Source organism: Sitophilus oryzae, unplaced genomic scaffold (assembly GCF_002938485.1).
Source record: "Sitophilus oryzae breed Bouriz unplaced genomic scaffold, Soryzae_2.0 scaffold_1712_pilon_pilon, whole genome shotgun sequence".
Lineage (NCBI taxonomy): Eukaryota > Metazoa > Arthropoda > Insecta > Coleoptera > Curculionidae > Sitophilus > Sitophilus oryzae.
In genome coordinates, this window is record NW_022146405.1 from 41,541 (window position 1) to 65,934 (window position 24,394).

Below are 24,394 nucleotides of genomic sequence, written 5' to 3' on the forward strand. Positions count from 1 at the left end.
AAGTTGATAGAGATCAAAATTACGTCGCTAATAGATTTAGGTGTGCACGAAGTACAATACAGTAACTACCTCGAGACTTTCATATGCTAGACCTCCAGGAACCTTCTTCTGCATGAAAATCCAAACGAGACGATCGACTATGACTTATTGTGGTTAAGGGCATTAAGCTGTCGCCGCGCCGTCGCATCGCACGTCTTTTGCCAGCATCAAAATGTATAATAAATTGCAACTTCCATGGAACGTGCCATGTAAGCGGAACTGTAAAATAGTGTCAAGAAAGCCTGTTTTGGAACCATAACTTACTAGTAAAACCAGTTAGTGTCTTCTTCAAAAGGAATATCTCCAATAAAGATAAAGCTATTATGATCGAAACCAACTAAAAAACTTATCGAGAGATGCAAATAAAATGATAAAATGATTCTTATTCGTAATATATTCCACAGAGTAGCTCTAAACTTTCACCAAAATATCAACATTTTGTTTTCCCCTCGTATATTTGGCATCTTTAATTTAGAAAGAGATACTTAAAAGCAAGGGCGGCATATACGGGAGGGGTCATGGGGTTACCCCCTAATGGTGTTACCCCTCCCAAGAAATTTATAACAAGAAAATCTTATATAAAATAATATTGTTACAAAATAAATTAATAATTCTAACCAAAAAAAAAGAACCAAAACAAAAAACAAAAAATATTTTTTTCCATAGTCACAATAACACCTTTAAGAGAAAATCTAATTCTAAATCTATTACTTTATTTAAACATTGGCTCACCCTCCTAGACTCAATCTCTATGCGTGCCACTGCTTAAAAGTCAAATAATTAGCTTTTAATTTAGAAAACAAAAATATATTAAACTAAAAAAAAAAAAAAAAAACTTTTTTAAATTGCCCGTTTTTCGTGCTGGTAAGTGTATTAAAACAGAGTGATGTAAATATAAATATACTGAAAATAGTAATTTAAATAAGTAATAAAAAAAAAAAAAAAAAAAAAAAAAATAAAAAGTATTATTAAACAGTCAAGTGCCATTAGTAACTTAAATTAAAACTAGTTCCAATTTAGTTCTCCGAAGTCAAATGCAAACAAAGCATACAAAGTCAAATACAGATATACACATACAAAGAGAGAGGTTTTGTTCCCTAAAGGACATTGCTGATAAAGCTACTGGTCTCTCCCATATGTAGTTCATTACGTGATCTATACCTTTGTGAATAGCCCAAACAAGTACAAGTTTTGTTATTTCTACTTTCGTTTATATAGAATAAAAGCAGGCTTTATATTATACATATAAATATATAAATAGAACACTTTCAAACCCACCCAACTTTCTGTTTACATTTAGGGTTTATTATAACATATATACATATATGAAATATTAGAATACCCTTTCGTTATCGAATAAAATCAAACTAAGCAACTTTAATGAATATATTTATTTAAACTTATGCATATATGTTCTATATCTACAGTAATAGTCCAGGAATCAGTGAAGATTTCGGTATTTATTTTCCCAATCAGCAAGCGCTCAAAGAATTATTCGGAAATGATATTCTAAGCAATTATATATACAAAGTATCTTTAAATAACTGCAAATATTTAGGCCATGTGACCGGATAAAAAATAATAACCGGAGATATTTCCTTACTTTCAAAGATAAAGAAAAATATTTTGTATGAATGAAACACTGGACCTTTTCTAGGTCTTCTTTTGTAAATTTAATCTATTACCTATGTTGCTATTTGAAGATTATTAAAAAATATTGTTAAAATCATATTTTTAACTAAAATTTTTCACCAAAAAACATTGTAGACGTGTTCTGGGGTTGAAACATACCACACCAAAATATTTGCACTTATTTAAGATTCAATTCTGTATAGTAGGGTTCTGAAAGGCTGAGGTATTAAAGGGGTGCCAGCATAAATCTTCTTGCACTCTTTTCCAGCGATAAAAATAGTTCTATTAGTGATAGATTTGTGCAATTAAGAAAAAATAGTCTAGGCTTAAACCGAGAATGGGTGCAATAGGTGGTATGAAAAAACTGACAAATTATTCATACACCACCCTTTTTCAAGAATCTTAAAATTCTCAAAATGATAGTGCATGATATAATTAGGTAGCCATATAGGGTGCGTCTCAAAAGTGGTCTGCCAATCTCTCATAACTTTTTTATTTTTTCAGATAAAAATCGAGGATTTTGCAAGGCTAATATATGACATAAATTCAGGGATTGATTGACGTATTCTAGATGTTGTTTCGGCCACTTCCTGCTCACCGGAAACGACTCACAATTTTTATTTTTAAATGGTACCCAAGTGGTACCCTCGATGTTTTGTTCCTTTATTCGATAGAAAATGACACTATGAATAGAATAACATATCATATGTCAATTTTTGACATTTTCGAATATGGTTTATTTGAAATTGCAACATGCGATTCATAACGACAATTTGACTCGAAATACCGTATGATCGAGAAAAAACGGCGTCAGCGATGGCTATGAAATGAAGATCGCTGTCATTTTATATGTAAATTTATATGGGAAATGTCATTGATCGTCATTTCCCAGCCAACTGGAAGCCGTTTTTTTTCGATCATACGGTACCTATTGTTGTGGTACCAAATTACTCGTAAAAAAATGCTTTTTCCAAATATGCTGATGAGCCACCCTCGGACCCTCGTTCCATTTGAAAAAATTGAGATATGATTAAAAATACGATTTGGGCATCTTTTAACTGGCCAGGAAAAGACACGAATAATATTAGACGATTAAATCTATTTTCCAAGTGTCCTTGATTAAAAATTAGTGTTTTTAACACATCTATGGCACTCTAGATTGAAATTTAAAATTCAATTTTGTTTTAAGCAAAAATGTCAAAAGTTGACATATGATATGTCATTCTATTTAGAATGTCATTTTCTAAATAGAATGAAAGTAAAAAAATACCGGGGGTACCATTTAAAAATCAAAAGTTGTAGTGATTTCCGGTGAAACAGGAAGTGACAGAAAACAATTGAATACGTCAATCAATTCTAATTTATGTCATATACTAATAAATCAAATCTCGTTTTGTTATCTGAAAAGATAAAAAAGTTATAGGGGTGAGTCACTTTTGAGACGCACCCCGTATAGTATGGCTAATGTGGAACATCGTTAAGAGCGCTAAATTCGGCATGTTCAATTATACAGGCCCCCCGATTGTTGTTATCTTTACATATGTTTACTTTTCATAATTTATGATAGGAAAAGTATTGGTTCAGGGCGAAATGTGACTATAGTAAAAAACACTTTTCTCCAGATTTTGAGACCACAGGAATTCAAAAAACATAGTTTTACCAAAATGTCAGTCTCACAAAACTTCATTCGCTAATAACTTTGTAACTTTCTCTCCTCATTTTACTACCTGACTTGTGAGTCTGGTGGGGCTTTTGTGGTTGTAAATGACAGCCAGACATGTAGTTTCTATGAAATTTTAGTATTATTTATCACGCGACGAATTTTCAAATCCGGGAAAATAAAAGCAAAACTTTTGTAATTTTTGCAACTTTCAAGATGCCGGCCAGACTCATTTGTCAATAAATCAGCCAGTCTTTTTAGGGTTCCGTACCCAAAGGGTAAAACTAGGGAACCCTATTACTAAGACTTCGCTGTCTGTCCGTCCGTCTGTCACAAAGGTTTATCTTATGAACCGTTATAGCTAGACAGTTGAAATTTTCACAGATAATGTATCTATGTTGCCGCTATAAGGACAAATACTAAAAACGTAATTAAATAAATGTTTATAAATAAAAAAATACTTTCACTAAACATTATCTTTTAAGTAAGAATTTTACATAGAATCTTCCAAATCCTCGGTGGCCGCGTGGTTAAAGCGTTAGGACTTTACGCTGCTATGACGTTGGATCCGTAGTAAGGCAGGTTCGAATCCTAGTCAAGGCGACTTTTTCTTAATCGTTTTTTTTTTAATTTTTACATATTTTTACATATTTATTATTGATTAATACAATTTTTAGTAATGTGTTTCTTCATTTTTTTATAAATTACTTATAGGCGCATTCAAAATTTCAACTAAATCGGAAATAAAGTTTATAATAATATAGTGTCTAATGTTGTATAGATAATGAATGGTACGGAACCCTTCGTGCGCGAGTCCGATTCGCACTGGACCAATTTTTTTCTTATTTAATTTAGTATCAAATTAAGCGTTAAATTTCAAGCATAGGAAAATAAGGGTTACGGATTTCAAAAATTGAATGGGCGGACCCCAAGTACTATTTAAACCTCTATAAAATGTTTACGTTTAAGAATTAGGCCTAGCCGCGCCGTTTACCTTTAAGTTAGGGTACCAATATGCAACTGTTAAAGGCGCACTTGATTTTATCAAGTGTTGTTCCTACAAGAGGGGGCTAAAATTTCATTGGGGTCTATGTGGCACCACCACGCCAAGAATGTCTCATTATTAGGATTGTGGGTAGTCTAAAAAGTATGCCTCACTGGGACGCTAATTTTGAGGAAGCATTAATTGAGTGGTTTGATGAACTTAAAGAGGCTTAAGTGAGATGAAGATCATCGAGACATTGATTTTTCTCCGAAGAGTAACCATAACTCCAATTCTGAATCTCTTACTTATAGAAGAGAGAAAATTGAATAAAAAGGTGTGGTATATGTCAACCATATGTCAACGAAGAAATGACAAAAAACAAAAATCTCATGAATCAAATGTGCACGATCCATGTGCGCCAAATAAATGCAGACCTTATATTAGCATGAACTGTATTTAAAAAAGTTTAAAAATTTATGTTTAATACTTTAGCTTCACATTTCAGTTGTTTGTACTTTTAACAATACGGTAAAATTATAAAATATATATGTTTTTAATTTCTATGGGTTTCTTAGCCAAGTTATATTTCTCTTGTCAAAAATTCCTAAAAATGCGTTTTACTTTATTTTTGTGTCCGTTCGTATTAATTTGTGGAAAATTAATGAAATTGTTTGTTCACAAGTTTGAATATATCGTAAACAGTGTTAAAAGCTTTTTATAAAATCTCTTCATCATGTATTATTAACTGAAAAAAAATTGGGGTCCGTCGGACCCCAGCACGCCATAAGCGGTGCAATAATTCACCCCGCCAGTTGAGAGTTAATGATAGAAGTTCCGTATTATTAACGCACTGTACCCCAAATCCACCCAACCAATCAGTAGTTCTGGCAACACTGTCTCCGGCAACCACTCACCACGGCATATATGCCGTGCACTCACTCTGTCTTAAAGCAGAACTACAGTCTGCTACGGTATAGTATTCTTATCAGCGCGCAGCGGCGCATAGCTAAACTAAATCTCGAAATTCTCAGACAGACTGATGGTAACGCCACCTGTATCTTGGACAGGTTTTGTGCCACGAAATCGGCCATAAGATTGCGCATCTTGTTATTTCTTCAATCAACGATTATATCGTGTTAATAAAACCTGTTACGTAACATCACTTAGTTCAAATATAAAAAAAGGAATTAACAAAGTGTCAGTTAACGACAGAAAAAGGTAATGAAAGACTGAAGTAAATAGAAAACAATGAGTAAAAGAAAAAAAAGTGAAGCGATCGGAACTGACCGAAGGCACCTTATTAGCTGGAGCATTCAATTTTACAGCAATTTCGTTAGGGACGGTTTTTTCAAAGGGGTTCGAAAATACACCGGAAACGCTATTTAATTGCTAATGTCGTAATTTCGTCTTTTCCTCCGGCTTCAAAGAAAAACCTGCCACGGTTGCAAACGGAAAATTGACCGTTTTACTGATCTGTGCGGTTTTGCGTATTTAATTTGATACTTGTTTTTATTTGGCAGTTATTGGCAATAAGTTTTAAGAAGTAAAGCAGTTTTCGTTTTTATTTAAATAAATTAACTGAACAATTAAGTTACTTATGGAATAAACTCAATCATATTCAAATATGGAATGCCACTTTACGTAAAGAAGAAAGCATTCGACCAATGTGTACTACCAATCATGAGCTATGAATGCAAAACCTGGACCCTTAAAAAGGACATTATAAGGAAACTGCTGGTCGCAGAATGCTGAATGGAATGTAGAATGTAGAATGAATAAGAATATAATTAATAAATAAAGAAAGAATGTAGAAATAATAAAGATCTATTGTGCCCCCTTCTTTGAGTCATTACACAGTCTATAACCCATCATACCCCTGTTGTAGAAGGGACAGGGCATTTCCCATCCTCCTCTGACAACAGTTCTTTCTCCGAGGGTACACACCCTTCCACGGTTGGAGTTTGACCCTCCGTGCCGCCCTCTTCACAGTCGAGGAGCTTGCCTCCGGCTGAGGAACCCTTGAGGTGGAGGCTGGAGGATCTGTCTCCATTTTCTCCACCTCTTTAACTCGATCTCTCCTTAGACCTGATACCGGTGTTGTCCTGTATCTATATAATAGAGGATATGCCCCTCTTTCTCTATTGCCTCCTTGGATTTGAGGTCAATTCCTATTGTGAGGAACATGACCATGACCCTCCTTCCTCAATGACATCATGACTCCTCCTTCATGTTCTCTCCCTTCACTGCGACCAGTTCCAGACCTTGCCAATTTTTAAGCTTAGGTGCAACCTAAGTAACCAATTTTTAAGCTTAGGTTTCCACCAACCAATTCATCGATCATATAGTTAGAATGCTGAAAATAAATATGCTGGGAATAACCAAGTAAGACCGTAAAAGAATAGAGTTGATACGACAAAAAATCCAGGTAATAGATGTCATCTCAAGTGGCAATGAGCAGAACACCTGGCAAGAAGGACGGGCAATAGATGGACCACAAAAATTACAGAATGGTACCCACAAGGAATTAAGAGACTTAGAAAAAGGCCAAACCTGAGACCATGATATTAGAAATAGACAATAGACAACAATGGGTCCCACTACAAAGAGAGTATCTAAATATGTGAAGGAGGGTACACCATATTTAGAAATGATTGAGTTAGCTGAGAATGATTATGATGATGATTTAAATAAATTATGTGGTAATCATTAATTTCAAATATCGTATGATCGAAAAAAAATGCGTCAAAGAGGGTTGAGGAATGATAATCGATGATAATTTTAGCGAGGTCAATATCTAGACGTCACTTACTAAGGTTAGGTTAGGTTTCTGGGGTTTGGGATCCTGTTTGATCCCTCACTCGGAGACCTAGGGCCCTTTGCAATTGGTTTATTGTATATCAAACCTTTCTCTCATTCTTTCTTTATGCTAAAGCCTTCCAGCTCTTTACAAAGTTCCCGATGTCGCTGATGTTGGTTTCTGCTGCTTCCTCTAGCCCCGCCAAAAAACCGTTCTCTAAAGTTTTAAAGCGTCGGTTTTCCAGTACCGGACAGTGACACAGCAGGTGATCTATTGTTTCTTCTTCCTCTCCACCAGTAGTCGTGGTTGGAAATCTTCCATCTCACCAGGTTTACGACCTCTACAATTATGCGTACTAGGTTCTTTTTGTACTCTAGTAGTTGTTTTGTCTTTTTGCTAGTCCTCACAGCGTTGCCATGTCTCTTGCTGCTTGGCCTTAATGGTAGTCACTTACTAAAAATACAATTAATACCTTTTCAATGAAAACACAAACGAATTTTTGAGTATTATTCTATACTAAATTAATTTATAGTATTCACCTAGTGAAAATGTTTTAGAAAAACTTACAAAAAATCTCTAAAATATATTAAACTCCTCAATACAAATAAAATTCTCAGTGCTTTGGACTTTTTATTTATATTTTTTTTTGTTTATAAAAACAAAGGAAAAATATAATCTAATACATCCCTTAGCTTTAAGTTTTTTGTCAAGTTTTTTTCTTTGAATTTATTATTTAAAAAAATGATACGAATGTTGTGTTTTAAATATAATATATTATTAATCAGCTATCTTATACGAAGAAGAGATGTAGAAATTAATATTTTACGACATATTTTTTTCCAGTCCAATTAAGCATGTACAAAATACATTAAAGGGATGCTTGACAATATTCTCTCGTATTTCCTGTTGCGAGAGGAAGCTTTTTATTTTTTAATAAAAAATACTGAAACGCAAATTTGAATATGTCCTGAAAACACATACATTCTTTATATTCGTTTGACAAAAAATTTTATGGAAAAAGAAATACATTAAAATAAAAAAAACCCGCTGAAAATAATGTTAAGCTACATTCATACATTATTATACTTTTGCATCATGTAGACGAGGAGAATTTGTTTTTAAAAACGATATACTCAGAACCAATGGGCACCCTACCATAGCATCATTCAGGCAGAAATATACGCTATAGAAAGATGCGTACAATTTATCTGAGATAGGAACTATCGGAAACATGAAATAGTTAGTTCTCATTCGATAGTCAAGAAGCATTAAAAGCGATCAACTCAGTATATAACCATCAATTCGAAGTTGATCAAAGAATGTTTAGAGAAGCTGAACAAATTAGGCAAAGAAAGTCCTCCTACTCTAGGTGCTAGCCTACCAAGGGATAGAAGGCAATGAAATAGCAAACGATCTAGCTAGAAAAGGAGCGAACGCTCTACTAACTGGACAAGAACCGTTGTGCTTTCCATTGGAAGTGGAATTCAATTTAAAGCGGAACTCAAAACTCTAGAAGTATCCATCCGTAACATGGAATTGAAATCCTCCAACGGTCTAAGACACTCGAAGAAATTTCTCGGAACTTACGACCGTTTGATCATCATTGATTTTTCTCGATTTAATTATGAACAAATTTCGGATTGTCACGGGGTTTTTAACAGACACTATTCTTAATGCACACCGAGGGATAAGTTCGGTCTCTTAGCATCGGCACTTTGAAAATCGCGTATCAAAAGCCAGAAGCCGCCTCGTCCGATACGCCGGACTTCGATGAAAACGGGAGTGGAAGCCGGGGTAAATAGAAGCCGCATTTTTACCGATCGCAATGTGCGACAAGGCGCAGGGGAACGTGGGGTATTTCAAAAATACCTAATAGTAAATCTACAAAAGAAAATATTTACTATCAGTTTATTGGTGTATTACATAAAAATATTTAGACAAGGCAAGATAAAAAAGATATAGCAAAAATAAAATAAATATTAAAAACAAACACAAAAAATAAAACTAAACAATACCAACAGTAAATAATGTAATAGTATAGGTATATTACGTAACGAGTGTTTTGGAAAAAATAATATTACGCACGAGTGCAGTATTCCATGAGTACGTAACATGGTTTTCCAACACAAATTACGTACACTATAAAATTCAAAGCTGAAACTATTAAATGTCAACAACTTTTGATGTTTAAATGGCATTCTCGGTATTTTTTTACTACGGTTACGTTATTCGATAGAAAATGACACTCTGAGTAGAAAGTAGAAAGACATATCATATGTCAACTTTTAACAGTTTCACATATGATTTATTTGAAAGTGTAACACGCGGTTTATAACGACAATTTGACTCGAAATACCAAGTGTGTGGCATGAAATTATTTGTAAAAAAATACTTTTTCCAAATATACTAATGAGCCACCCTCTTTCCATTTGAAAAAATTAAGATATGATTAAAAATACCATTTGTCAATCTTTTAACCAGACAAGACAAGACATGAAAAACATTAGACGATCAAATATATTTTTCCCAGGACTCCTTGATTAAAAATTATTGTTTTTAAGACAGCCATGGCACTCAATATTGAAATTTTAAAAGATTTTTTTAAGCTAGAATGCCAAAAGTTGTCATATAATATGATATGTCATTCTATTCAAGTGTCAAAGTGTCGTTTTTTAATCTGAAAAAATAAAAAAGTTATGGGCCACTTTTGAGACACACCCGGTATGTGATTTTTCGTGTAAAAAAATAAAGTGTTTTTGAATAATTCTAATTAGATATTTCAAATAGTTTTTGTTTCCAGTAGCGAAAAACTCAATATTGTTTTTAAGAAAAAATAAAAATAATTATGCTTTTTTATAATAAACTAATAAATAATTAACTAAGGCTAATGTGATCAGTAACAGTTTGCAATGAAAATTAAATAATCACTTGAAAAATAATTGCCTATGCATGCGAGACCACTCTGTAATAACGCCAAAATCAGAGTAATACGCCGAACGTGAGCCGCCGTGTATGCTGGGTAAAAAGTCCACACACCAGTAATACACTGGGAAACACGTGCGTGAAGCGGCTTTTGATACCTGCCGCCGGCACAAGTGACGGAACTTTGCCAAGGGGCAAACCGCTGCCAAAAATGGTGTAAAATAAATACCAATTTTGGGAAAAAAGTACCAAAAATACCAAATTATTTCCAAGAAAATACCAAATTAGAACCAAAAATACTAAATTAGTATTATTCTTTTTAGTATCTAAAGAATTTAAGATATTTGGGGCTTTAGGGCCTATTCATGTCAAACTACGATAATTAGGTCAGAAAAACATATAAGCTTAATTCGAGTTCCAAAAAAGTACGGTTCTAGAACGGTTTAAAACAATCGCACAGTCTAATTACGACAATCATTCATGTCAAATGTTGCAAAAAATCATATTGTACCAGTGTTTTGAACCGTTCTAGAACCGTACTTTTTGGGAACTCGAATAAAGCTACTGTCATGACAACTGTCATGACACGTTTAAAAAGTCATTTTAACGGTTCCATTAACATCGATACTTCAAAAATTTATAAAATAAAAACTAGACATAAAAAGTAATTGATTTTTTTGTTATTTGCGCTATTTGTTACTTATAAAATCAAAAATATAATTATATGCACAAGAAAAATAAGAAATTCTAACGAGATACATATTATGTTTCCATGATGTTTTCGTATGACGCTATGTACCGTTTCTGCGTAAAAACCATTTTTATGCATTGAAAAATTACAAGCTTGGCAATTAATATCGGTTAAAAATAACCTATTTTTCAAATAGGCCAGCAACCTAACCTCGAAACACAAGTAATTATTCTTAAGTATGTATATTACGAGGTATATTTTATTGTGAGGTAGGTTTGGTTTGAACTTCCCTTGGACACTAAATATAAAAACTTTAAAATACTTCATATAAAATAGGTCAACACCAAAAATTTTTGATTGTGTAAAAAGCGCGAAGGCGGCTCATTTTCAATGCAAATGAGCTAGAAATTATGCAATCAGCTTCCCGGCTGTCGCCACGTGCGTCTAATCCACATCGACCGTTGCCAGATGTGCAACAAAATACTTGTTTAATACCAGTTTAATACCAGTTTATTACCAAATAATACCAAATTAGTACCAAAAATATCAAATTAGTATCAAAAGTACCAAAAAAATACCAGTATTACCAAGTGCTTGTACAATAAATACTACCCGCGGTTTGCCCCTCGATGCACACCTAGCTAGACTGAAGTTAAGATATATCTGCAAATGCAGACTCTATGGGAAAAATGGGGATACGCCAGAACACATCATCCCATAGTGAGCCGAGACAACAACCAGTCGTGTAAACTTTGGTAGGACTGATATCGGAAATGGAGAATTAACCTCTGTAAAACTTTCTCAGATACTGGCTTTTATCAGAAGCGTGAGACTGTATAATGAGTTATAACTCAAGAAAGGGGGACACAATAGATCTGTATGGTCGCGGTGATTAGCTTTCATCCTCCAATACAATCAACATTCTACATCGTGCAAACAATATCAGAGAAAGCATAATATTGTGGCAAATTTGTGGCGGCCGAGACCACCGGTTTCGATGCTAAACAGCTACGGTTACTATACAGGGTGGTCCGAACTGTATCCCGGAAACTTCGGCAACATATTCTGTAGATAAAAATAAGCAAAAAAGTTCGTATAAATGTATGTCCTAAAATGCTTAGTTTCGGAAATACAGGGTGTGGAAGTTTCATTTTTATTTCGATTTTTTCCAAATAATTTCTGAAGTAACGTCAATATTTTGATGAAAATTGACATGAGAAATTTGATTTTGATGTCAATATGATTCCTATTTGTAGAGGGCGCCACCTACATGACAGAAAAACATTTCAAATTTTTAATTTCAGTCTAATAACTATTAAGTCAACATGTTTAATTAATTTATGTCTATGATGATAAGTATTGATAATTTCGATTCCAAATATCTCGAGATACATTACTTGTAACGATTTTACCAAGAGACCTTTTTTGCGTAAAAACGTCGTAAATGTATATTTTTTTACTCAGTAGTTTTATACAGGTACGGACGAAAAATTATTACTTTTCAAACCAGTCAAAAAATATGTAGGTGACGTCCTCTACAAGTAGGAGTCATATTGACCTCAAAATCAAATTTCTCATGTCAAAAGACTCCCAGACACCAATAATTTTCATCCAAATATTGACGTTAGTTACTTCATAAATTATTTGGAAAAAATCGAAACAAAAATGAAATTTCTGCACCCTCTATCTCCAAAACTAAGCATTTTAAAACAATCATTTATACGAACTTTTTTAGTTATTTTTATCTGCCAAAGTTTCCGTAATACAGTTTAGACCACCCTGTATTTATTTAGTTTTTTTTTTCTCAAGGAAGGGCAACGGTAACATCTTATATATCTTGAGTGACTTTGCACTAGTCTCTAGTAGACAAATCAACCCCCAAATTTAATGCTTCTTGAGAAATATATTTTCTTTATTTTATTCTTTCTTTCTTAGTCAATTCACTCTATTTTTTCTCTTATAAACATGCTATTTCATAGAAGGATTTTTCTAACTTTAAGAATCCTATAATCTCCCAATGTAATATCAGCAAAACGAATCACAATTTCCTTTTGACCTTTTCTGTCCAAAGAACACACACCAAATGTAGCGACAAAAACCGTTTAGTTTCTTAACGAAGCGCGGTATTGAAATTCCGGCAAAATGCAACTCCTCCCTCTTCGTCTTTATCTCTTTCTCCTTGTCTCCCAAAGCCCTTGCATCGTGCAGACGATATTGCAGAATGCAAAATATTTTGGCAAATTCTGGGTTAGGGCCGGCTGCCGGATGTCTCGCCCGGAATTGGATATAGAAAGCTTTAAATACAGATCTAATTCCGAAGTAGTCGTCCGATCTATGCAGTAGCGTATCGGGGGAATTGTAGTTTACGTAATCCGGATTTAAAGGACACAACAGAAATTTATCTTGATCAAATTGTAGAAAGGAACTCCTAGATAATGTATTTTTTATTTTTATTATGGTATTGTATAAATTTCATTATAATGGGTGGTCCGAACTGTATTCTGGAATCTTCGGCAACATATTCTGCAGATAAAAATAAGTAAAAAAGTTCGTTAATGTCTTAAAAAAATAATTTCTGAAGTAACGTCAATATTTTGATGAAAATTGGTGTTTGATGGAAATCGATACGAGTAACTATTCTCAAGATATTTAAAATGGAAATAGGTCAATACATGTAATTATTGACAAAAAAATAAACATGTTGAGTTGGTAGTTATTTCACTGAAATTATAAATTTGGGAACATTTTATTTTTTCAAAAAATGATAAAAGAATTTCTGTTAAACTTTTGGCACAAAAACATTTCAAATTTATGATTTCAGTCTAATAACTAATTAGTCAACATGTTTAATTTATGTGAATGATTACAGGTATTGGTAATTTTGATTCCAAATACCTCGAGAACCATTACTTTTAACGAGTTTTACCAAGAGACCTCTTTTACGTAGAAAACGTCGTAAATGTATACTTATTTACTCAGTAGTTTTATACAGGTACGGACGAAAAGTTATTACTTTTCAAACCAGTCAAAAAATATGTAGGTGGCGCCCTCTACAAGTAGGAGTCATATTGACATCAAAATAAAATTTCTCATGTCAAAAAACTCCCAGACACCAATTTTCATCCAAATATTGACGTTACTTCATAAATTATTTGGAAAAAATCTCGAATATAAATATAATATACGTGGCCATACCATAATGCTTCCTCCTTGAAACGGGATACGGGGTTGAGCTGCATTCACGCGTGCTCGTCTTCCAGATACTCTCCAGACCACAGTTCGTCGCGAGTCTGACACTAGGCCTAGTCCTGTTTCATCACTAAACATGACGAAAGGTCCATTTCAATTATGTCCATTTGCTCTTATCTCCTCAGCCCATTGTAGTCGCGTAATTTTGTGCTGTAAATTAAGGTTCGGAACACGTAGAGGCCTCCATAAATGTAATCCTCTGTCATGGAGTCTTCTTGCTATGGTCTTTCTTGAAACATTTACTCCTTCAAGGCGAGCTAACTGATTTTTAATAGCAGTACTAGAACTAGGGATTGCGTCGTACAATTAGGGATATTTGACGGTCTTGCACAGCAGTAGTAACTCTTTTTCTACCTCTTCCAGGCCGGTCTGTAACCTCGTTTGTCTCCCTGATTTTTTTTAATAATTTAACTCCTACAATTTCAGCTATTGCAACTTGCCGGTAGCCCTGTTGAGACAGTGTTACTATTCTGCTTCTATTAAACTGTGAAATAATGTTTCTAGGCATTTTAAAGCCAAAACAATGGTCAAATTTCTTCTGAAACCCAAGAGACCACAAATCGAAATGTTGAGAATTTGTAATAATATTGGGTCTGAACGATAAACATTATTTACCATATCCATTTTAACAAAAATATGTTTATTACAGATTATCAAAGCTACGTATTAAAAAAGATTCTTTAAATTCCGTTCCGTATATTTTTAAACGATATATGCAATAATTTTGGCCATGTGTGTATTTTAATTTTCTAATGTTTCTGTTAAATTTTTAAACGCAAAAATTCTCGGTTGCGCCACTGTTATCCAGAATGTCTAAGAAACAAACTGGAGAAAGGTATTCGGCTCATCCGACGGTGTTGGCAGGAGAGCAGTAAATGCGGTTGCAGGAAGGCTTTTATCTTTATTCCAGATAATCTCATTTAGTGCCTTACTTCGGAGACGATATTAATACTAATATTCTGGCATCTTTCGGCACCAAAGCTACTTTTATAACGGCTTAATAACACTAAAACTAAATATCATCTGTACAAAGCCAGCAACCATGAAAATTATATTTTAAGTGAGTTTTTTTATGTGACCAGATTTTAAGGGAATATAAGTTTTTATATACATTTTTTATATATGAGAGATAAATTCATTGGTTAATTAATTGTTAGTGCAAATAGCTGTGTAACTTTTATTAATAAACGTCTAATAGTAAATGAAGCCAATGATAAGTCATTAAAAATAGAAAAATCGTGATCATAGTATGTTTATTAATACATACAAGATTAGTCGTTCTTTTTTGCAAAAAAGAGATGTTGAAAATCGTTATTTTTTTAATGTTCTTGTATATTTTAGAAAAGTTTCTAGAATCCTGCCTGTCCACCACTAATTTTCCAACGGTAAGTATGCGACTTACCCTGTATAAGAAACTACCCTTTATTTTTAACAAGGAATTATCTATAATATTATTGTACTACAGGGTCCAATAATAGTGCGTCGAGCATCTGTAGCTCCTAGGATAAAATTCTTAGGAATTTTGTTTAAGTGCAAACCTAAAGCACAGATTAGGTATACTATAAGTATACAGATAAAAATCTTGTCCCTAATTCGTGGTACGAAAATTGTTTCTTATGACGATGAGCAAACGAGTAAAATTTCCTGTGCGCAAAAATAAAGTCGCGTTTAAACAGCATAATAACTGGGCCGGTCAGGCGCTGTGCACAATTTTTATAGGCTATAAGTGGGCGTGCTATGTGCGCAAACTAGTAACCTAACTAGTGCGCGACTTCGAAAATTGGAACCACGAAATACAATGCTTTTGACTTTAAAGTATGTGCTAGGACGTATTTCAGGAAAATATTTTAACTTCTATAATATGGCTCAAAAAAGTGTGTAATGAAATCAAAACTACATTAGGTATTTACTTTAGATGGTCTGTACTTACTTTACTATAACTATGGTAGTCGTAAATCATACAGGATGTTCAAAATTCTACGCCAAACTTTCTAAAATATAAAATATTTTTTCTCCATTGTTCTAAAAGGAACACCCTATATATTATGTTTTCAATGGATGGAAAATTAAAAAATGAACATGTTTTGTATTTAAAGTATTTGGAAATTTTTAACGGTTACGCAGATATTCGCGGTTTCACAGTAAATTTGTATCAAAGCCACCCAATGATTTTTTTCTGATATTTTACCGTTAAAAGAGATATATAAAATAATGCTGCGTGTATCCGTGAAACCACTAAAAATTTTGAAATATTTTAAATACAAAAAAATATATTTTTTTAATTCCCCATCTTATAAACTTGACCGTTTTTTAAATAAAAAATATTGTAATATTTGAGGGGTGGTTTCACTTGGAACTGGAATTTCGAAAAATCCTTTCTTATCGAACCTTTACACCCTAGAATCAACCGGTATGCCAAAATTGAGCTTCTTACGTTGAGTGGTTTGAGCAGGATCGTGATTAATCAGTGAGTCAGTCACTTAAGGATTTTATATATTAATATAGATTGATACTGCAAGAATAGATAAGATATTATATAATTAGGGTATAAGATTTTATACTTTAAAGTTTTCGAATTTGTTTTTGAAACACCTTATATAAAAATTCAAATAAATAAAGAAAAGTTACAAAAAAAATCTCTAACATTATTTTTCTTTTTTGCAGCTTTTTCTTACACCAAGAATACCCAATTATTTTATTTTCCTTTTCTATTTCTGTTATAGTTGGAGCACTGACCTAACAGCGAGAGTCACAACCACTTCGGCTCTGGTAGGGCAGCTTTTCATGTCCTTATCAATTTTCGGCTGTCAACAGAACTTCGTTCAGAGATATTGCAGCATGGAATCGCAAAAGAAAGTAACGAAGTGAGTATTGGATTGATATAAATTTCGATTAGTTCTTTGTAGGGATGTTAGAATATAATCATATATCGATATTAATGTTTAATTTTACAAAATAAAATTAGTCTTGCAAAAATATAAGACATATTTTCGAATGTAATACCACAAAATGTTTCGGGATTACCGAATAATACTTTTACCTGACACGAAATGCGTTACCCTTCGGAGTTGTAGTGTTGCCGGTATCGCATTGAGTGTCAGGCGAAAGTATTAGGTAATCCCGAAACATCTAGTTGTATTCAAAAGATTACACAACGAAATAAAGTACATATATCCTTCTTATCTTAAACATGTCGACTTAGCCATTATGGCATTCACACTCCCTTTGAGGGGAACATTCACTCATTCCAGATATTAGATATTAGATTAGATTAGAGGGATTGAGCTCGGTGGGAACCCTTTCTATGTTATAGAGTTCTTGAGGTTTAGATGGGTTACCTAAATACTTTCTAGTTGTTCGCGCGGTCGCTTTTGCATAATGGTTGCTTTTGCATAATTTTATATAAATTTTCGTTGAGCCCCAACTCACTAATATTCTTCTTTAGTTGTTTTGGGTATGTAATGAAAGTAAGCTCAAAGATTCGTTATTTGTTGATCCAATTATTTACATATATCTACTAATCCTCGTCCCCCTTGTGATCGTGGCAAAGTTACTCGTTCAACCGCGCTTTTAGGATCGTGTTTTTGTGCTTTTGTGAGTATAGTTCTGATCTTACATTCAAGGTTTATCACATCGGTTTTACTCCATTTTACTATTCCAAAAGAGTAACCAACCATGGAGCATGCGTATAAGTTAATCGCCTTAAATAGGTTTTTACTATCGAGCTTAGTTTTTACCAGATGTTTAATTCTTTTGGTGCATTCTGCCGTAAGGTTCATTGTCCTATGTTCTATTTTACGGGCCTGCTTTATTCCGAGATACTTATAGGTATCTCTCCATTTTTCATCGTTCGAATTCGTCATGTGCCAATTTACCTCTCACGATATTAAGAATACGACATTTGTTCATTCCAAATCAAACTCATTCCTATATCCTCAGAGAACTCTTCTATTTTCAGCATTTGCTCCAGTTGGTTTTTAGTAGCTCCCATCAGCTTCAAATCATCCATATAAAGTAAATGATTTAGTTTCAAATCTTCTCTAACTTGACTTTTTATACTAAATCCGTATTTGGTGGAGTTTATCTTATTTTTATCTTAAACATTTTATTATTATAATTATTATTAATAACAAAACTACAATTATTATAGTGAAAACTTGAACCATTTGATGAATTATTACCATAGGTTGGAGGTGTTTGAATTTGTGCTTCAGCATTAGAAGTAGATGACGGTGTATTTTCGGCTCTCATTTGCAACAAAATCTTCATTGACGCTGCTCACTGAGCTGGAGATAGGGAGTAACAGAATTTATAGAACTATGACCCGTTATTTTGATTTTGATATACTTCCTGCAGATTAGCGCCTGAACTGCTAAGAGAACTTACTGTTGAAGCTCTGTTAGATTGATTAGTGATTTTTTTATTTTTATTATTTAGGCCGATGCTGATTGCTCCCATTTTTATCCAGTTTCTTATAATGTTAATACCATGGAAAATTATCATTCTGTTTCCATTTCTGATTGACCGTCAAAAATAATCGTTTAGTTTTAATGTTTGCGCCTCTTTTGGACATTAGCTTAAAATATAATCGTACTGAACATAAATCCGGATTTACAAGATTTTTTACAAGCTACTTACTTTCGCAGATTCGACTTACTCCTCCTTGTGCCGTTTTAGTAAATATTGGATTATTCCAGACGACCGGTACTAGCCCCGTTATCATATTTTTCCTCTTTAAAATATTCCAATAGCAAAAAACCGCTTCATTTCCTCTCCATGCTAGTTCGGATGCAGCTATGTGGAAAAATTTCCGTTGAAGTTAAGGCCAATCTAGGGTATTTTTATCCAAACTTAAGGCCATTTTTTCTATTTCCTGCCTCGTCAAAGCTGTGGAACTCTCCTTTCGTGCACCAGGTACTGCCTGCAACTCTTTTCCTTTTGCGTTTCGGGCAAGACGGTCGCTTTGAAAAACATGCCATTGAATGGATCTATGCGGCGATTATATTTTTCAAAATATAGTTCCTGGATCATTTTGGCCGTTTTGTTCCATAAAAGCTTGACCACACCTTCTTTATAATCGCTTCTTTTTTTTCGGGATATTTTCGCAGGATTTTCGCATATTATCCCAACTAGCAAATATAGTTCCCAGTCCTTTTTAAAATGTCACTGTCCCTAAAGTACAGTTCCTGGGCCCACTCTGCCACTTAAAATGTTACTCTATAAGGAATAGTCACTTTGAAGTATAATTCGAGAGTGACCAGTTAGTCCCTACCTACCATAAAACTGGAAAATAAACACCCCGATTGCAAGTCGCAAACATGAAATTTAGAGAAGTGGCTGGAACTACCCGAATCTTCGAATATGACACCATAAAAGACCAAAAACTTTATAGTAACTTTGCAAAGTAGGGGTTACCAACAAGTGCTACCATAATGCCTCCATTAAGTTTTTGTTACTTTATAGTAACAATTTAAGTTACGGAGTAGTCACGGCCACGACACCTAGTTACTTCTAATTTATAGTAGCATTGAAAGTAGCAAAATGGTTACTGCTACCTTCCTAGGTTACTATAAAGTACCCGTCGCTCATCCATTGCCACTAAAAAGTCACGGGGGTCAAAACCGGCTACTTTATAGTGACCGTAACTTAATATACCCTAATAAATGTAATTATCTCAGATTGCATCGTGTGCTGCTCTGTTTTAGTGTTTTCTTTTACTTGCTTTTAAGCTTTATTAAAATTTTGTAAAATCCCTAAGGCGAATAAAAAGAAATTTAGATATTCTAGTACTTTCTACCGAAAAATTAAACAAAAGGAATCACTGCGAGCCGATGCATCAACATCAAAAACAAAAACTACATATTTCTATAATCCTACTGATGAACATTATAAATCAGGTAGTGATTGAGACATTTTTGAAGCTGTTTCTGTAGATGAGTGTAGTGTTAGTTCATCTGAAACTGAATATCAGAGGAGAACTAATTTGAGGACCAACAACAATATAAAAAAAATGTAACTCTGAATAATATAGAAACACTAATAATAGAAAATGCACAATAAGTAAAAAATAACTTCAAAGGACAAGGCGGAACGTCATAGTGGCACCAATGGAATGTATAGTCACCACCACCGCGATCGGTGTAGCAATGCTCCAATTAAGTGGCAATTTGGTGGAGCAGGGAACTTTCTTGGAAAAATCACTTTATGGTTCCAAAGAATCGTTGACCATGTAGTTCCAAAAAAGTTATTGTGTCTATAAAGTCGCTTTTGGATAGCTACAATTGTCACTTTATCAATCCGAAGATTTTAAAGGTCCAAATGGGTAGGGTTGGCCTAATATGTTATTGTTCCCGGTACTTTGTGGAAGCATATGGAACTATAAAGTATTTTTCGGATTAAACGGCCATATTTTTTTCATGAATTTTTAGACGAACAGCCAAATGGCTCAAACATTATGCGATTTTAAGCTAAATATACCTAGATTAAAGCTTTTTTCCTTAGTTATTTTGTTATTTCTGACAGTGGACTAATATTTTAAAATTTGACCCCGGTTTCAAGCAAATTATTATTATTTTTTTAATTACAAACCTGAGTTTCTATTGCAAATAATATAATAATTTGAAATATTTTGAGAAGCGCTCGAAAATTTTGTTATATAAACCCACTATTTTATTCAGTAAAGTTGATTGCGTTCTGGAATTTACCTAAAAAAGGCGTTAAAATCGCACGGTAAATAACAAATACCGAAAAAATAATAATGGCTTCAATAATTATTTTCCATCATGACATTTATTTTTATGAAATGTGAAATTGCATGAAGAGGTCGCTGCGAATAAAGTTCAACAGTTTAACGAAAGTTCCACATGTCGGTGGCTAACACTTGGCTGCCACGAAGCCGCGACTAGGCAGCGTCGTAACGGATAAGTCGCATTCACCAGTAGGCTACTTTATAGTAACACATCATAGTAACTCTTTTAGTAGCAAAAACTACCCAAGACACTACCCGGCTACTCAAAATCTTTCCCCATTTTGGTCGCAGTTACTTAGCAGCTACGAATATACGACGTAGCCGCCGATGGTCACCGCCCACTTTGTAGTGGCTTTGATAGTAGCAGTTACGTGTATCTGCCACTATAAATGCTACTTGGGATATGCCCAATCTTTTAAAATGTTGCACAAATCCTCGTCTGTTGTCGTTTTCTCAATTTTAAAACTTCGTGCAAGGTAAGACTCAGTAAACTGCTTCCATACATATGTGTCTGAACGCTCGGTATTTCTTGGCTTCACATTTTGAATAGCATCGTCCACTTGAGGCAATAAAATTTTTTCCAAATCTTTCTTTTACTATTTTGTAATAAGAATTGATGGGATATTTTGTGGAACTGACAGAAATGACTTAATATTATGAATTAATATTTCAAAAAATGACAATTACAATATGGCCACCAAGCGATAATCACTTAAATGATTATCACTTATTAATCACATCCTTTTATACCGGGTGCGTCTCAAAAGTGGCTCACCCCTATAACTTTTTTATTTTTTTTTAGATAAAAAAAACGATATTTGGTATGTTAGTATATGACATAAATTAGGATTGATTGACATATTCATTTGTTTTCTGTCATTTGCTGTTTCGCCGGAAATGACTACAACGTTTGATTTTTAAATGGCACCCCCGGTATTTTTTTACTTTATTCGATAGAAAATGACATTCTGAATAGAATGACATATTATATGTCAACTTTTGACATTTTTGTTTAAAACAAAATTAAATTTTAAATTTCAATCTAGAGTGCCATGGCTAAACATTAATAGTGTTAAAAACATTAATTTTTAATCAAAAAGCCAAGGAAAGCCTAAAATGTTATTCGTGTTTTGTCCTCGCTGGTTAAAAGATACCCAAATCGTGTTTTTAATTACATCTCAAATTTTCCAAATGGAACGAGGGTGGCTCATTATCATATTTGGAAAAAGCATTTTTTTACGAATAATTTGATACCACACACTTGGTATTTCGAGTCAAATTATCGTTATGAACCGCATGTTATAATTTCTAATAAACCATATACGAAAATGTCAAAGTTGACATATGACATGTCATTCTATTCAGAGTATCATTTTCTATCGAATAAAGCAATAAAAAACCGAGGGTACCATTTAAAAGTCAAAAGTTATAGTCATTTCCGGCGAAACAGGAAGTGACAGAAAACAATTGAATACGTCAATCAATCCTAATTTATGTCATATATTAACATACCAAATCTCAATTTTTTATCTGAAAAAATAAAAAAGTTATAGGGGTGAGCCACTTTTGAGACGCACCCGGTATAGGAAAAATATACATAGAGTTATATAATCATTAAAATTATATTAACACCCTTTTATTTTTAATCACCGCATTATTTACATAATGTAAATCGAAGATTAATCAGTAATTCTGGCAACACTATATCCAGCAACCACCCACTCTGTCGACTGAAAGCAGAACTACGGTACAGTATTCTTTATCCACTGCGCTGTAAACGACTATCAGCGTGCATCGGCGCAGAACTAAGCTAAATCTCAGACAGGCTGACGGTAACACCACCTACACCTCGGACAGGTTTTGTGCCACGAAATCGCCCATAAGATTGCGCATCTTCTTATTTCTTCCATCAACGTTGACAGTGAAAAACGGTTTGATACTATCGATATTCTTTATTTTCTCGATAATCCGCGATCATGCTTACCCTTTTGGCAGGTTTTATGATTCAATTAAAGGGAAATCAAACTCGAGCTCTAATTCTTCCACCCTACTTTGAAACGTCTTAAGAAATTAATTTTTATTGCCTTTACTAATTTTCCGGAAAGCCTTCGTGATTGGAGCAAATAGGGTGAGAAAATTAAGGGTGAAAGGCTTTGCAAATGGTCTAATAAAAGACTGTTTTATGAGGTGCTAAATACCAGTTTTTTTATAGACTTAGGTATTTTTAACTAGTTATTTTTAAAAAATTTCATGTAATTTTTAATACTTTATATAATAGGTACATAGGTTGTCCCTACAAGAAGTTATCACCAGCAAAATAAAACATTATTTCACAGCAATACACCAAAACATTTTACTTTTAACAATGCACGCCTGTTTTGATAACCATGTTAGTCTGATAATACTTATTAATGATACAAGTTCGATAATACTTTAGTATATAGGCTTCGTTACACAAGTTTCATTAAAAAGTTCGTATCGAACATGTATCATTCAAAATTTAATCTATGACGCGACACGATGGACGATCCAAAGAGTTTAAAATATCAGAGATATATCCTCATAAAAATTAAAATACAAAATTATCAGGTGTCCATATTAGTCGACGCCGTGGTAAGCGTGCTTGTTGATTGTTTTCATTTTGACTTTTTTTTTATTGATGTTCAATTTTGTGTTAAACGTTCAGTTTTAGCAAAAAGCAAAAAATAATATTAATATGGGTGATTCTGATTCTGAAAGTGTCCCTTCGGATATTGAAGGCATTGCGCAAAACGTTGTTGATTCCCTACTTCCCGAAAAATCATGACAAACGTACGAGCAAACCTATGTAAAACTTGAAGATTGGTGTAAAGAGAAAGAAATCAAGAATAGTAGTAACGAAAAGATTCTCCTGGCATATTTTGAACATCTTTCAAAACATAGGAGGGCTTTTTCACTTTGGGTATATTATTCCATTCTACGTTCAGTTATATCAGTGAAGAAAAATACAGATATTAGTAAGTACGTCCATTTAATTGCATTTCTAAAAAGAAAATCGGAAGGATTTCGGTCAAAAAAATCGAGAATTTTAAGAAAAGAAGACAGAACTCGGTTTTTGTTGGAAGCCGATGATAAAACTTATTTCCTGAAAAAAGTTTCATTGATAGTGGGACTTACGGGACTTGCGGACTTGCCTGCTGGCGTATCGAGTTGACAAATCTGCAGCTGCAAAATGTTAAAGATGAAGGACAATGCATTCATGTCATTATTCCATTTACGAAAACAAAGATATCACGAGATTTTTTTATAACGAAGAAGAATGTTGAAGGAATAAATATGGTGCAAATGGTTCGAAGATATATAGCTATGCGGCCAAGCAGCACAGAGCATACTTGATTTTTTGTGGGGTACAGAAATGGAAAATGTATTAAGTAACCCGTTGGCATTAATACTTGGGGAAAAATGCCGTATAAAATAGCATTGTTCCTAAGTCTTCCAAATCCACAACAATACACTGGACATTGTTTCCGTAGATCGTCTGCGTCGTTGCTTGCAGATTCAGGAGTGGATTTATTAACTGTTAAAAGACATGGTGGTTGACGCTCTAACACAGTGGCAGAGAGCTATATAGAAAATTCCAAAGAAAATAAGAAAAAAGTGTCATGTAATATTTTGGGTAACATTTCTGGCAA

At 33.7% G+C, this 24,394-nt stretch overlaps 1 protein-coding gene across 1 annotated transcript in view; it reads left to right on the forward strand.

The window, feature by feature from the left end:
• The window catches only part of LOC115881289 (sodium-coupled monocarboxylate transporter 1), a gene marked incomplete at its 5' end in the record, with an annotated part of 104,824 nt that overhangs the window by 34,004 nt on the left and 46,426 nt on the right, over positions 1–24,394 (forward strand). The window contains 1 exon segment of the mRNA XM_030898714.1: positions 16,699–16,839. Within this exon segment, the coding sequence (XP_030754574.1) occupies positions 16,699–16,839 (141 nt within the window).